Source organism: Cynocephalus volans, chromosome 8 (genome assembly GCF_027409185.1).
Source record: "Cynocephalus volans isolate mCynVol1 chromosome 8, mCynVol1.pri, whole genome shotgun sequence".
NCBI classification, from domain to species: domain Eukaryota; kingdom Metazoa; phylum Chordata; class Mammalia; order Dermoptera; family Cynocephalidae; genus Cynocephalus; species Cynocephalus volans.
Window position 1 is genome coordinate 123,263,926 of NC_084467.1, and position 13,130 is coordinate 123,277,055.

Genomic DNA, 13,130 nt, shown 5'->3' on the forward strand with positions numbered 1-13,130 from the left:
GGTGAGGCAAGGGAGGTACCTAGGGCATAATGTTTGAGGAAATGCTCCTTTTTAAGGCTCACCCTGCACTTGCTCAGGAGAGTCAGTGCCTCTTTACTTTTTGTACCCTAGGCATCTCCCTTGTCTCACCCTAGTCACAGCAGCCCTGTATCACTAACTATAATGCATACATTATGGCATGATGGAAAGAGCATCAGCCCCAGAGGAAGGGAAGAAGTAGAAGATTATTTATGGAGAAGGTGACTCTTTGGAGCTAATTGGGGAAGATAAAGGCATTGCAGAAAAGTGGGATTTATGGGCCGAGCCCGTGGCTCACTCGGGAGAGTGCGGCGCTGGGAGCGCCAAGGCCGCGGGTTCGGATCCCATATAGGGATGGCCGGTTTGCTCACTGGGTGAGTGTGGTGCTGACAACACCAAGTCAAGGGTTAAGATCCCCTTACCGGTCATCTTTTGAAAAAAAAAAAAAAAGAAAAGTGGGATTTAAACCAAGGATTTAGTCTGGGGACAGGAAAAGAAGCAAGGGGTCAGTTATGGGTTTAGAATAAGGATGGAGCTGAACAGCTTAGCACAGAGTGAATGAAATGAGGATGCTGGGACCTGCTCTTATTGGGTGCTAGTAGCTGGCTGGGCAAGACTGCTGAACTCTTGACTTTATCTCAGCCTGTTTTCATACAATCACATTAGAGAGTATATCCTGACATGGAGAGGGGAGAGAAAATAAAAATATCTCTATAGAACTAAAATCTCCTTGAAATAAACTTTTCAGTCTCTGGGAAGGCTTCTTGGGGCATATAGGATTTCTAAAGTTGAGTCAACTAAAATTTAAGGGCCCTTGTATGACTATTATCTTTTCTGAGGGAGGATATGTGTTGAATTCCAAAAAATTAAAAACTTGCATTTGTGTAATGTTATATAGGTGTTACAAAGTTCTCTGACATTGCCTATAGTGGATTGACTTATGTCCCCCCAAAACTCATTGAAGCTTGGATTGTGTCCCCCAAGTTTTATGTATTAGAAACTTAAACCCCCAGGGGCCAGCCCGTGGCTCATTTGGGAGAGCATGGTGCTGATAACACCAAGACCACGAGTTCGGATCCCTACATAGGGATGGCCGGTTAGCTCACTTGGGAAAGCACGGTGCTGACAACACCAAGTCAAGGGTTAAGATCCCCTTACCAGTCATCTTTAAAAAAAAAGAAAGAAAGAAATTTAGCCCCCACTGTGACTGTTAAGAGGGTGGGAAATTTATGGTAATTGAAAGGTGGAGTCTCGGGCCGGCCTGTGGCTCACTCGGTAGAGTGCGGTGCTGATAACACCAAGGCCCCGGGTTCGGATCCCATATACGGATGGCCGGTTCGCTCACTGGCTGAGCGTGGTGCTGACAACACCAAGTCAAGGGTTAAGATCCCCTTACCGGTCATCTTAAAAAAAAAAAAAAAAAAAAAAAAAAGAAAGGTGGAGTCTTGAAGAGGTGATTGGATTGTAGGACCTTGCAGTAGTGAATGGATTAATAATGGTGGTCAGGGGTGTGGTTCTGAAGGCTTTAAAAGAAGAGTCTCTCTTGCTCTCTGCTCTCTCTGCTTCCACCATCTCGCAATGTGAGACTCCTGGGTCACTGTCGCCACCCCAGATGGACTTTGGACTTCTCAGCCTCAGAAACTATAAGCAATAAATTTCGTTTTTCTTTATAAATTATCCAGTTTCAGGTATTTTGTTATAAGCAACAGGAATGGATTAATACATTGTCCTTTCAATTCTCAGTATTTTCTCTGTGCTTTTACCCATTTCTGTTCCCAATTTCTAAAAATCTCTTTTCCCTCCTAGACTGCTGGTCAGTACCTATTTTTTTTTTTTTTTTTTTTTTTTTTAAAGATGACCGGTAAGGGGATCTTAACCCTTGACTTGGTGTTGTCAGCACCACGCTCAGCCAGTGAGCAACCGGCCATCCCTATATGGGATCCGAACCCATGGCCTTGGTGTTATCAGCACCACACTCTCCCGAGTGAGCCACGGGCCGGCCCACAGTACCTATTTTTTAAACAACTTTATTGAGATATAATTCACATGCTATACAATTCACCAATTTAAATTGTACAATTCAAAAAAACAAAAATAAAGAGAAAAAACAACAATAAAAAATAAATTATATAATTCAATAATTTTTACTATATTCAAAGTAAACATATAACACCAGGGTATCGGGTTCAGACCCCATACTGGCAAGACAACAAAACAAAAAATGAAAGACAAAAAAACCACAAAGTAAACAACAGTCAATTTTAGAACATTTCCCTCAGCCTCCCAAAAATCCTGGACATATTAGCAGTCACTCCCCTTTTGCTTTCCTAACCTCTCTAGCTGTAGGCAACCACTGACTAATAGAATAGAATTAGACTGTAGTCTAATTCTTCCTATAGATTTGCCTATTCTGGACATTATCTTTTAATTTTTATTCGAAAGTGCCTTGGAGTGGTGCTGATAACATCAAGGTCCAGGGCTCAATCCCTGGCCAAAAGAAACAAAACAAAACAAAAAAAGAAAAGTGCCCTTGGGGATTAGGAGTTCTTACTTTTGGAACTCCTAATCCCTACATGGTGGATTTCTGTGATAAATTGGAGAGCTATGATCATAATAGGAGGGAAATGATATTTAACAACTACTATATGCTAATGTATACAGCTTTCATTATTTTCACAGTCATCCTGTAATCCAGGTATCATTTAACAGTCGAAGAAACTGAGGTTTAAAGAAATTAAGTAACTTGTCAAAGATTACAAAATTAGTGACAAAGCAAGGATATAAACCTTGCTTTTGTGACTAGAGCTTATTTATGATCTTTGCACTAGATCACTAGTTCTCAAACTTTGGTGGGTGTTAGAATCACCTGGAAGACCTATATAAGACAGATTTCTGGGCTACACCCACAGAGTTTCCCATTCATTAATTCTGGGGTAGGGCCCAAGCATTTGCATTGCCAGATGCTGTGGCTGCTGCTGGTCTGAGACTGCATTACACTGCGCTGCCGAACGGTATCTGAGAACGTGATTGATTAAGGTCACAGAGCTAGATGTTGAAGTATATTTAACATCATCCAGTCATCTTTTCAGAGTAGTTCTTATGATCTGTCAAAGCAATTGCTGTTAGTTAAAAAGTTGATAGTAGTTAGAAAGGTAAAACAGAGTATTAAAATGCTTTGGATACATACTGAAGTGAGAGAACAACTATTTTTCTGGCTGGGGAATGAGATAAGCAAATAGAGAATTGATCATGGTGCATGAAGAACCTAGTGGTAGAACATTTCAGTTGGATGCAAAATGTACTATTCCTTGTCTAGTTCAGAGCTGTGGTACTTAAGGAGAGAAGGCAAGCAAAGGATTGTCAACAGCAATGTCTCTTATTGTTCTTTGGCTACAGCTACAGTTGCATACTCATGCTGATTTCATCTCCAAATGTTAACTAGACCAGAACTTGATCAGACTGAAATCTGCATAAGCAAACAAAATAATCACAGATACTGACAAAATGTATTTCCCTAAATCTATCCTAACTCTGGATTTTATTAAAACTATTTGATTATTTTCTTAGTGGGAGGGGAAGGAGGACAGCTTGAAATCACTTAATTCAGAATCTGCAGTGTAATTGCTACAGTAGGCTCAAATGTGATTTGAGCATCCCTAGCTAGGGGATTTAGTGACCAGGCTCCCAAGAGAGAATGACACAGCACAGGGAATAGCACAGGAAGCTTGCCTTGCTTTGTTTAGAGCAGAGATGTGAAAGTCCTTGTTGAGGTCACCGGTGCTGAAAGTAATCTTAATAATTTAAGTGGACACCAGTAACTTCCTTATATGTAGGCAAGCCAGCCCTAGGGATAGAAAAGAGAAAGGAAAGTGGCAAAGTGAAAATGGAATGTAGAGTGCAGCTGTCTGTCCTTTGCTAATTAGGCCTTACATTTATATAGAATGCTTTTGATTTTTTCAGACTACTTTTATGGATATTAATTCATGCACAGAGGTCAAATATTATTAAACAAGGTGCAGAGAAGTGTAGTGAGTTAGCTCAGTTAATGAGTTAGCTCAACTAGGTGATGGATGTACTAGGACTACATGTAGACAGTTATTCTGGAATGCCAGGAAAACAAAACATTCAGAAATAAGAATAGTAACCACAGAAATACAATCAAGGGATTGCACCTTTCCTTCCTTAATGGTGGAAATTAAGTTTACTTGTAATGCCTTCATATCTCTTCCATATTAATTCGTTATCCTTTCATTCAACAGTCACTTATGGCATGCTTCCTACTTGCCTATCATTCTGTTAAGTGGGCCTTGGAAATGCAGAAATGAGACACAGTGTCTCTTCAGGCATTCAACAAATATTTATTGAGGCCTTACTATGTGCCAGAAATTGTTTTAGGTGTTTGGGATACAGTAATTAAAAAAAAAAAAAAAAAAAAGCAAAAAATGTATAAACCACTTCAAAATAAGCCAATTAAAACTAACAAAGCAAAGGGAAATAAATACATACTATGTAAAAATGTCTTGATGGTTAGTTACATAAAGCAAGTACAGTACAGTCAGCCCTTCATATCTGTGGGTTCTGCATCCATGAATTCAACCAACCATGGATCAAATATATTCAGAAAAAACAACAACAAAAAATAATACAAATATAAAAATACAGTGTAACAACTACTTACATAGCATTTACATTGTAGTATTATAAGTAATATGTATCTGTGTAGGTTATATGCAAATACTATACCATTTTATAGGAGAGACTTGAGAATCATCGGATTTTGTTATCTGTGGGGAAGTCCTGGAACCAATCCTCCATGGATACAGAGGGACTATTGTACAATGTTAATAGTAGAGTCTAGGTGATAGATATATTGGTGTTTACTATAAAATCTTTCATCTTTATGTTTGAAAATTTTTATGGTAAAATATTATGGGAAAATAACTATAGGAGTGACAAAGAAGGTGAGTGTGTTAGTTTTCTGTTGGTTGTAACAGAATACCTGAAACTGAGTAATTTTAAAAGAAACTATTTCTTACAGTTTTAGAGGCTGGAAAGTCCAAGGTCCTGATAGTGGCCTTCTTGGTGGGGACTTTCTATAAAGTCCTGTGGCAGTGCAGGTATCACATAGTGAGGGCTGAGCAAGAGTGTTTTTAAAGTGCTCGCTGGCTCTCCTTTTAAAGCCCCCAGCACACTCCCTGATAACCCATTAAACCCTTAACCCATTAATCCATGAATGGATTAATTCATTCATGAGGACAGAGTTCTCACCATCCTATCACCTCCCAAAGGCCCCACCTTTCAAATACCACAGTCTGATTTCCCACCCTGTGTTACAATGGGGATCAAGCTTCAGTGAATTTTGGGGGGATATTCAAACCGTAGCAGTGGGGGTCTGGAAGAGTTCATGGAGGATGTGGCATTCTTTTATCCTCTTTCCCCTCAGCTACCTAATATCCCCATATTAACCCTTAGCTATGGGTTCATTAGGTTCCAAATTCCAATGGGCCTTAGCTTGGTCTATAAAGAGTTCTGCAAAATCCTTGAAGACTCTTTAGTAAAGAAAAGCCTTTTGGAAGAAGCAGACTCAAGGACCAGCTAAAATCCATTCAATTCCATAGCTATTTGGTAAGGCATCCTCCAACTAGCAAGCCTGTCCCAAATGCCTACCTCTGGGTACCAGGGAGTCACTCTCCCCATCAGTTTCCTGTCTGAGCTGCTGCAGAGTTTGGTGCTGGATAGTGACATAAAATATCTCAAAAGTGAAAAGAATGTTTGTGTTCTCTTCAAACACTAACATAGGGCCTAGACTGTACCAGGCACTATTCTAAGAACTTGACATACAGTTTTCACAAATATCCTACAATATAATTGGCATTATTATTCCCATTTAACACATAGGAACACTGAAGCACAGGGAGATTAAATAACTTGCTTATGGCCCTAGATGTGAATGCAGAAATCTGGCTGCAGAGTTGGAGGCTGCTTAGTCACGAGTTGGTGCTGCCTTTATAACCAAGTGACTATTTGCCAATCTCTGAAAATCAGTTCAACTAAAGGTATTAATGGATCAAAATGGCATTGTTATTTTAATGTTTCCACAAACCTAACTCCACAGGAACCTCGTATTTCAGGTATGGTGGTTTGGAAGTACATTGATTTTCGGAGAGAGGGCACCCTTAAGATAAGCCCCTGAAATCACTCCTCTAGGGAGTCTCACGAGGACAGGCATTCTAAAGAGGGCTTGGGGGTTTCCAAGATAGGAAATACATAAAGCCAGCGGCTGACATTATTTTGGCAAACGGGAGGGGGAGAAATATCTCATTTTCTGAAAACACAAGTTTTTAGTCTGGATAATGGGTCAATGACGTTAACTCTTTGTTTCAGCTCAATTTTCCAAGCTGGTTCGAATTTTACTTCTCAAACCTGGAGCATTCTCTCAATTATTAAGCCTATCAATCCCTTCTAGCCATTTATCCCTTTTCAAATAGGTGGTAGCATACCAAATTAAAACAGAAGAACCTGTTCCTTTTCCCCGGGTCCGCCGGAGCGCGTTGGGGAAGGGGTTAATCGGCGGGTGGGGCGGAGGGTCGGGCTCACACCTTTCCCAGAGACCGCGGGCGGCGGCGGGGCCCGGGAGGGGCGGGGGCTGGGGCCAGACGCTTCGCAGTCTCCGCCTCGGCGAATAGCAGCGCGCTGCCCGCCCCGATTGGAGCAGCAGCATCACGCTGACCTCGGCCTGGGATGTAAACCGGGCCGGGCGCTGCGGGCAGAGCAAGACTCTCGGCTCCTCCGGGGAACCCAGCCCCTTCATCGGGCTCCGAGCGGCTGCAGCCTCGGCCCACCGGCGCCCAGCCCCGGCTGCGGGGAGGGAGGGAGCCTGACGCGGGCGCGGGCGCGGAGCGTGCGTCCGTTCGCACAAGCAGCGGGAGGAGGGGCGGCGCGAGCCATGGCCGGGGACAGCGAGCAGACCCTGCAGAACCACCAGCAGCCCAACGGCGGCGAGCCCTTTCTGATCGGCGTCAGCGGCGGCACGGCCAGCGGCAAGGTACGGCGTGGCTGCGTTCCCCTCCTGGCCGGGTCCCCGCGGCGGCGCGTGTGGCCGGCGGCCGCGGGCCATGTCAGTTGCTGCAGTCACCGCGTGGCCCGCGCGCCTCCGCTCCCGGCCACGCTCCGGCGCCGAGTCTGCCCCGCGCGGGCTCTGGGCGCGCGGTGGGGGGCAGAGACTCGGATCATCGAAGGTCCGCGGGTACCCGGTCACGATCGCGGAGCGGGCGCGCTGCCTCTTGCTTTTTTTCCCCGGCGGCGGTAACTCGTGGCCGGGGTCCTGTGGGGGAGGGGCGGAGAAAGCGGATGCTTATTGTTTTGCAAGTCCAGGATTGGGGGAGAGGGCTTTAAGCAGGATCCCCCATGAGTGCCCTATGTACCCCCTTCCCCTGGCCTTCAGACGTGCTCGCTCAGCGGTGCAGCCCGGGTGCCAAGGGCGAAGCGAGCCCGGACGCAAACCAGGAGGGCTGCGAGGGTGGCGGGAACGCACGCGTCGGCGTCCCGGGGAAGGGGAGCTCCATCTGGGGCTGGACGCAAGAGCTGGGGATTGCAGGGGTTTCCAGGTAAAAGCCCGAGAGCAAAGTAGGTGTGTTGACATCAGTGAAATGAGAATAGTAGGGGAGCCTGTTTTCTTATAGTTATGAGAGGAAACGTGGTCGGCTTCAATAAGAAAGTTGTACTGGCTCCATGATCTTCGGTGCCCGGGGCGTACGCGTTTTGGATCTATGAAGTGGGGTCATCCTCTGGGTTTCCTGACTTCCCTGGGAGCCTGTTTTCTTTGCTTTACCAGCAAGGCAAGGAGACAAGGAAAATGACTTCCTAGTTTTGCCCCGGGCTTTCTCTGCAGGTGGAGAAGGGTGGAGTCCTCCCAGATGGTTCTTTCTTTGCTCCCTTAACTGCTTGTAAGATGTAGCTACTCGTTTCCCTTACTGTTCAACAGCCTCCAACTTCATTTGGGGCACCGGCTCCTCCAGGGGAGCCTGCGAAAGCTGGGTGCTGCGAGCTGGTCTGGCGAGGCAGGATGATGCCTCCTAGGGCCGGGGAGAGCAGAGCAGAGCAGGAAGGCTGGCTGGCGCCATGAGAAGCGAGCCACGAGGTTTTCCCCTCCCGAGCCGACTCTTCCCTGGCCCCTCCTCCATTTTGCTTTTACGTTTTTTCCTCCAGGTCCGGACTACTTTGACGCCTGGGGCCCTGCACGGCAGCTGGCGCTGTGGAACTTATTTATTGATTAAGTTAATCTCGTCAGTTAACTCCCAGGGCTAGGAATCTGCCTGCTTTAGGTCTCTAAAGTTTATGTTCTTTTTGCGCCCTGATTGAATGCTTTTTTTTTTTTTTTTTTTTCTTGCTCTCCGGTACAGGGATCGAGCCCTGGACCTTGGTGTTGTCAGCATCCCGCTCTAACCAACTGAGCTCACTGGCTAACTGAATGCTTTTTTCATTCGTAATTTTAAAATGTGTTCTTTACTAGTGCTTCTCCTAGTAATTCAAAACAAAATCAGGATGCCAGCCCTTTCAGGAAGCTTTACCTGTTCTTTTAGAATTATTCTTACCCTCTTGTTTCCATAGCATATTTCTGTTGCATTGGGGCCTTTTTTGTACATGGCTGTATTTCCAGTGCTCCTAGCATGACACCTTGCATATAGTTTGGGTCCAAATTTTCACCTGAAGTCTAGTCCTGGTAAAGGGGAAAGGAGACTTAAACTTGAAGATGAATAGAGTATTTAGAAAAAAAATGACCTTGGTAATCATCCAAATAATTTAGTTACAACAGAGGTGAAAACTGTGAAATAACTTATTATTCTTGCTGCTCAGTCATCACCTGTTCTTAGTTGGTAATCAGTATAAGTTTGTGTTACTTAGGTAACGTGTGGAATGGGAGATAGTAGTGAGCCCTTATGGGACAAGCTAGTTCTCTGTTGTCCCTATTTCTCATTAAGGAGGAACAGTATAGAAACTCACACACACACACACACACACACACACACACAAACCGGGGGGGGGGGGGAGAAGATATAACAACCACAATTATTTGAAGTTGATACAACAAGCAAACAGAAAGGACATTGTTGGGGGGGAGGGGGGGAGGGAGAAGGGAGGGAGGTTTTGGTGATGGGGAGCAATAATCAGCTACAATGTATATCGACAAAATAAAATTAAAAAAAAAAAAAAAAAAAAAAGAAACTCCCAAGAAAGAAGGGGTCTGTTTTCATGCAGCTTGCAAAACGCATGTTGTGCATTTTGGTCATATGATAGCTTGCCATCGTTTAAGATTATTTCATAAATTTTTTTTGCTAAAAAAAGTCCAAAGGAGTATTGGACTTCTAAAATTCCATATTGTAGCCAGTTTGCAGTAATTATATCTTGATTCTATTATTCCAGTCCTGAGTGGCTTTCCTCTAAGAGATTAGAAGTGGTTATTATTATTATTATTTTTTGGATGGTCAGCATTAACAAACTGGACCTTCTTTGGAAGTCTCAAACCTAAACATTGTGGTGCTGTACTGTCTGGTAGCAAGGCAGGTTGATACTCTTTGCTTCTTAAAGGAGTTTGGGAGAAGGCAAAGGGCCTTAGAGCATCATCAAAAATAACAATTTTAGAGCTAGAAAGAATCTCAGAGCCTCTGGAATCCAAACGGTTAGTTGCATCACTTTTAGATTAGAAAAATGAAGCCTGAGTTGATAGAGTTAATAATGTTTTTCAAATCATATCTTTGGTGGCAGACTAGACCAGTGCTACTTAGTCCCTGCTGTTGCCTTAGGAAGAATTGACTAAGACATGTGGAGAGAGCACATGCTTTCCACTGTCAACTTGGAAAAGGGCTAACTTAGAAAGGTAGGTTTCCAGGGCCGGCCCGTGGCTCACTCGGGAGAGTGCGGTGCTGATAACACCAAGGCCCCGGGTTCGGATCCCATATACCGATGGCTGGTTCGCTAACTGGCTGAGCGTGGTGCTGACAACACCAAGTCAAGGGTTAAGATCCCCTTACCGGTCATCTTTAAAAAAAAAAAAAAAAAAGATATGTAGGTTTCCAGAATGTTGTGTATCAGCGGTACTTAACCCAAAGGAAATGGAAATGCAGATTGCTTTGTACAATCTAGCCCAGCACTATAGATCTTAAAAGTTTTCTCCCCTTCCCCATCCCTCCTTCATAAGAAAAAACAACTTCTCTTAAGGAATAGGAGGCCTTTTCCTGTGTGGGTTCTAATTTGTCTCAATGTTTTGGCTGCGCAGAGTACAGTATTTTATCTCAGACTAAATTATTTTGGTTGTAAAAGGCAAGAATAGTGATTATAGCTCCATGTATCACATTTTTTAGTTTGTTTTATAAATGAAAATGAGTTAGAACTTTATTTTTTGTTGTTGTTGGCAGCTGGAGGATATAGGGATTCTAACCCATGACCTTGATGTTACCAGCACCACATTCTCCCAAGTGAGCTGACTTACAGGACAGCACTGAATTAGAACGTTAAAGTAAACTGCTAGGCTGATATGGCAAATTGTTGTTAAAAACTCATATTAAAATTTTGGTGGGTTGAGAAAGTTATTCTGATCCACATTAAAAACTGTATTCTCGTATTTCCTCCTAAAAGACAGGTTTAGAGATAGCAAGAAATAACATTAGCAGGAAAAAAAAAAAAAAACAATCTAAACTTTTTTGCCTGCATGTACATACATGGCTTTTAGGTACCATTCCCTCCCCTCTTCATTTTTGCTGTTTCTGTCCTTGTGACCTCTTCCTTGGTCAATTAAAGTAGACTATAAATCTGCTCCTTCACACTGCCATCAGAGTGGTCTTCTGTAGGTATAGCTCTGGTTGTGTCATTCTCCTTTTTGGAAACCTTGGATTACTCCCCATTTCCCAGAGTTCAGGTCAAATACTTCAGCACAGTGCAAATCCCCTTGGCCCCCAAATGTGGCCCCAGGTTGTTTTATTTTTCCACGTAGCCAAATGCACAAAGACATATCTTACTGAACTGCCTTTGCTTATACTTTTGCTCATAGTCTTATGATTGGAATGGCCTCTAGTCCTTTTAGTCTAGACTCATCTCTGTTAATGCTTCCTCCAGAGAGCTTTACTATCCATTTTCTTAATCATAATTATTTTTTCTCTCTTCTGCTTCCATATATATTTACCACATTATGCCTTGTACTGTGCTTATTTGTTGACTGCTTCAGAATATAAGTTCTATAAAAGAATACTGTATTAAGTATTCAGGACTTAAGATATAACAGGCCATGGTCTTCCCCTTTGGTGGATGACAACCAAAGATGAGGTTAGGAGAACTTTTGACTTAGTGGTAGAACTGGGATTGTGATCTGGATTTTTCCTTTTCTAAATCTAGTCTCATTCTGAACTTATCGCAAGCAGCGACCACTGCTTGTAGGTATTTTTGGGAGATTGGTCTGTGGATGAGTAATAAAGGACAAGAGATGAAATTGCTGTCACCTTAGCTCAGATTGACCATGAGTCAGCATCCACTTTTGAAGTGCTTTGGAGTGTGCTCTGGACCCATATCTCCTTGACTCCCATTGCCCTGTTCCTGGAACCTCAGCAGCCATCCCCATCCGGCCAGATCACTTATCCTACACCCTGTTTCTATCAGGTGCTCCTAGGACCTTGGGACTGGTTTGGTCCTTCTGCTCTGTTTTGCTGAGCTTGTGTTGTGTATTTTCCATCACCAAACTGCTGCCGTGGCCGTGAAGGCCTGGTATGATCTGGCCTGCTGGCCTCCTGCCACTCTCCTGCTTGATCTTGCTAGTACAGCCACACCGGCTGCTTGACATGCCATGCTGCCCCCTTCCCAAGGATGCCCATGCTTTCTTTTTACTCTGCCTGAAATTTTCCTGTCTTGTTCATTGTGCCATGCCTAGCACAGTGTCTGGTTGAATGGAGAAGAAACAACAGGTCTTGCAGCTCCAGTAGTTCCTCTCCTGCCGGTGCCTTTCCTTAGGCTGTACTCCTTTATTCCTTGAGTGTCTTTGAAGTATGGTTTCTGATGCTCACTCTGTCTGTGGTCACTTAACTGCAGCACACTGCATAGCATTTGCTTGGGTCTTCTGCTTGATGTCATTTCTTTGTTAAGTCTGATTTCTTTTTTTGAGGTTCTATGATGGAGAAAGATTGTATTTGGGAATTCCGCTGCTGAAGACCTGACCTTTTTTGCTAGTGGTCTCTGTGATGGTGCTTGCTGTTGGAACTGCTCAAAGTCTCTAAATCTTTTGATGTGTCTCAATTTTTAAAATCAATAAAAAAGGTTTGAGAGTGTACTCTGTGTGTGTGTGTGTGTGTGTGCGCTTTTTATCAAGCTGATTTATCGTTAAAGTATTTGGTCATCTTTTTATCGTATGTATCATAAATGTATATATGAGTTATGTAAGTATAACCCATATGTAATTATAAGATACGAAAATAGGAATTATAAAAGGATAAGAAAAATGAAACAAACATTTAGAAACATGATTTATTTTAATGGTGTCATACCTTTTGATCTTATTAAAAACTATTTGTGATTAAGGAATGTTTTATTTTTAAAAATCTTAATGCATGGTGATTCTTGGATGACCTTGGTGATATTAGTTTTGCTGATAATACAAGGCCGAAAGTTTGGTTCTAAGGTATAATTTTTTGAATCTTGATATAATGACCGTCATATTTGAAACAGTTACCCTGTAAAAAGATCCAAGCAGAAGAAACTCATCATTTGCAATGCTTGCTAAATTGTAATGTTCCCATCCCCCAATTATGCAGTGGCTTTTGTTGAAAACCAACTAAAATTTTTTTTATGTTCTGTTGTCAGTCAGTTGTTTTTGCAAACCAAGGTGCTACATTTAAAGTTTTTTAACTAATAGATTCAAAACCCATTGAAGATCCTCATTTGGAATATGTCAAAGTAGGTTAGAAATTTCTATTTACTGTACAAGGTTTTACAAGTTTCTGTTTATGACTTTTATAGGTGTACAGAGGTAGTTTTTGGTAACAAAGTTGCTTAACAGTGGAAACATTTTCAAATATCTTTTTAACAGATAATTTGATTTTTAATAAATATTCTAATTTTCTTTCATCTTA

General features: G+C 42.8%; 1 protein-coding gene across 1 annotated transcript in view; it reads left to right on the plus strand.

The window, feature by feature from the left end:
- Positions 1–6,735: 6,735 nt before the first annotated feature.
- Positions 6,736–13,130, plus strand: part of UCK2 (uridine-cytidine kinase 2) — an 81,547-nt gene continuing 75,152 nt past the window's right edge. The window contains exon 1 of the mRNA XM_063106042.1: positions 6,736–7,063. Within this exon, the coding sequence (XP_062962112.1) occupies positions 6,965–7,063 (99 nt within the window). The 5' untranslated portion in view covers positions 6,736–6,964. The remainder of the gene's footprint in view (positions 7,064–13,130) is intronic.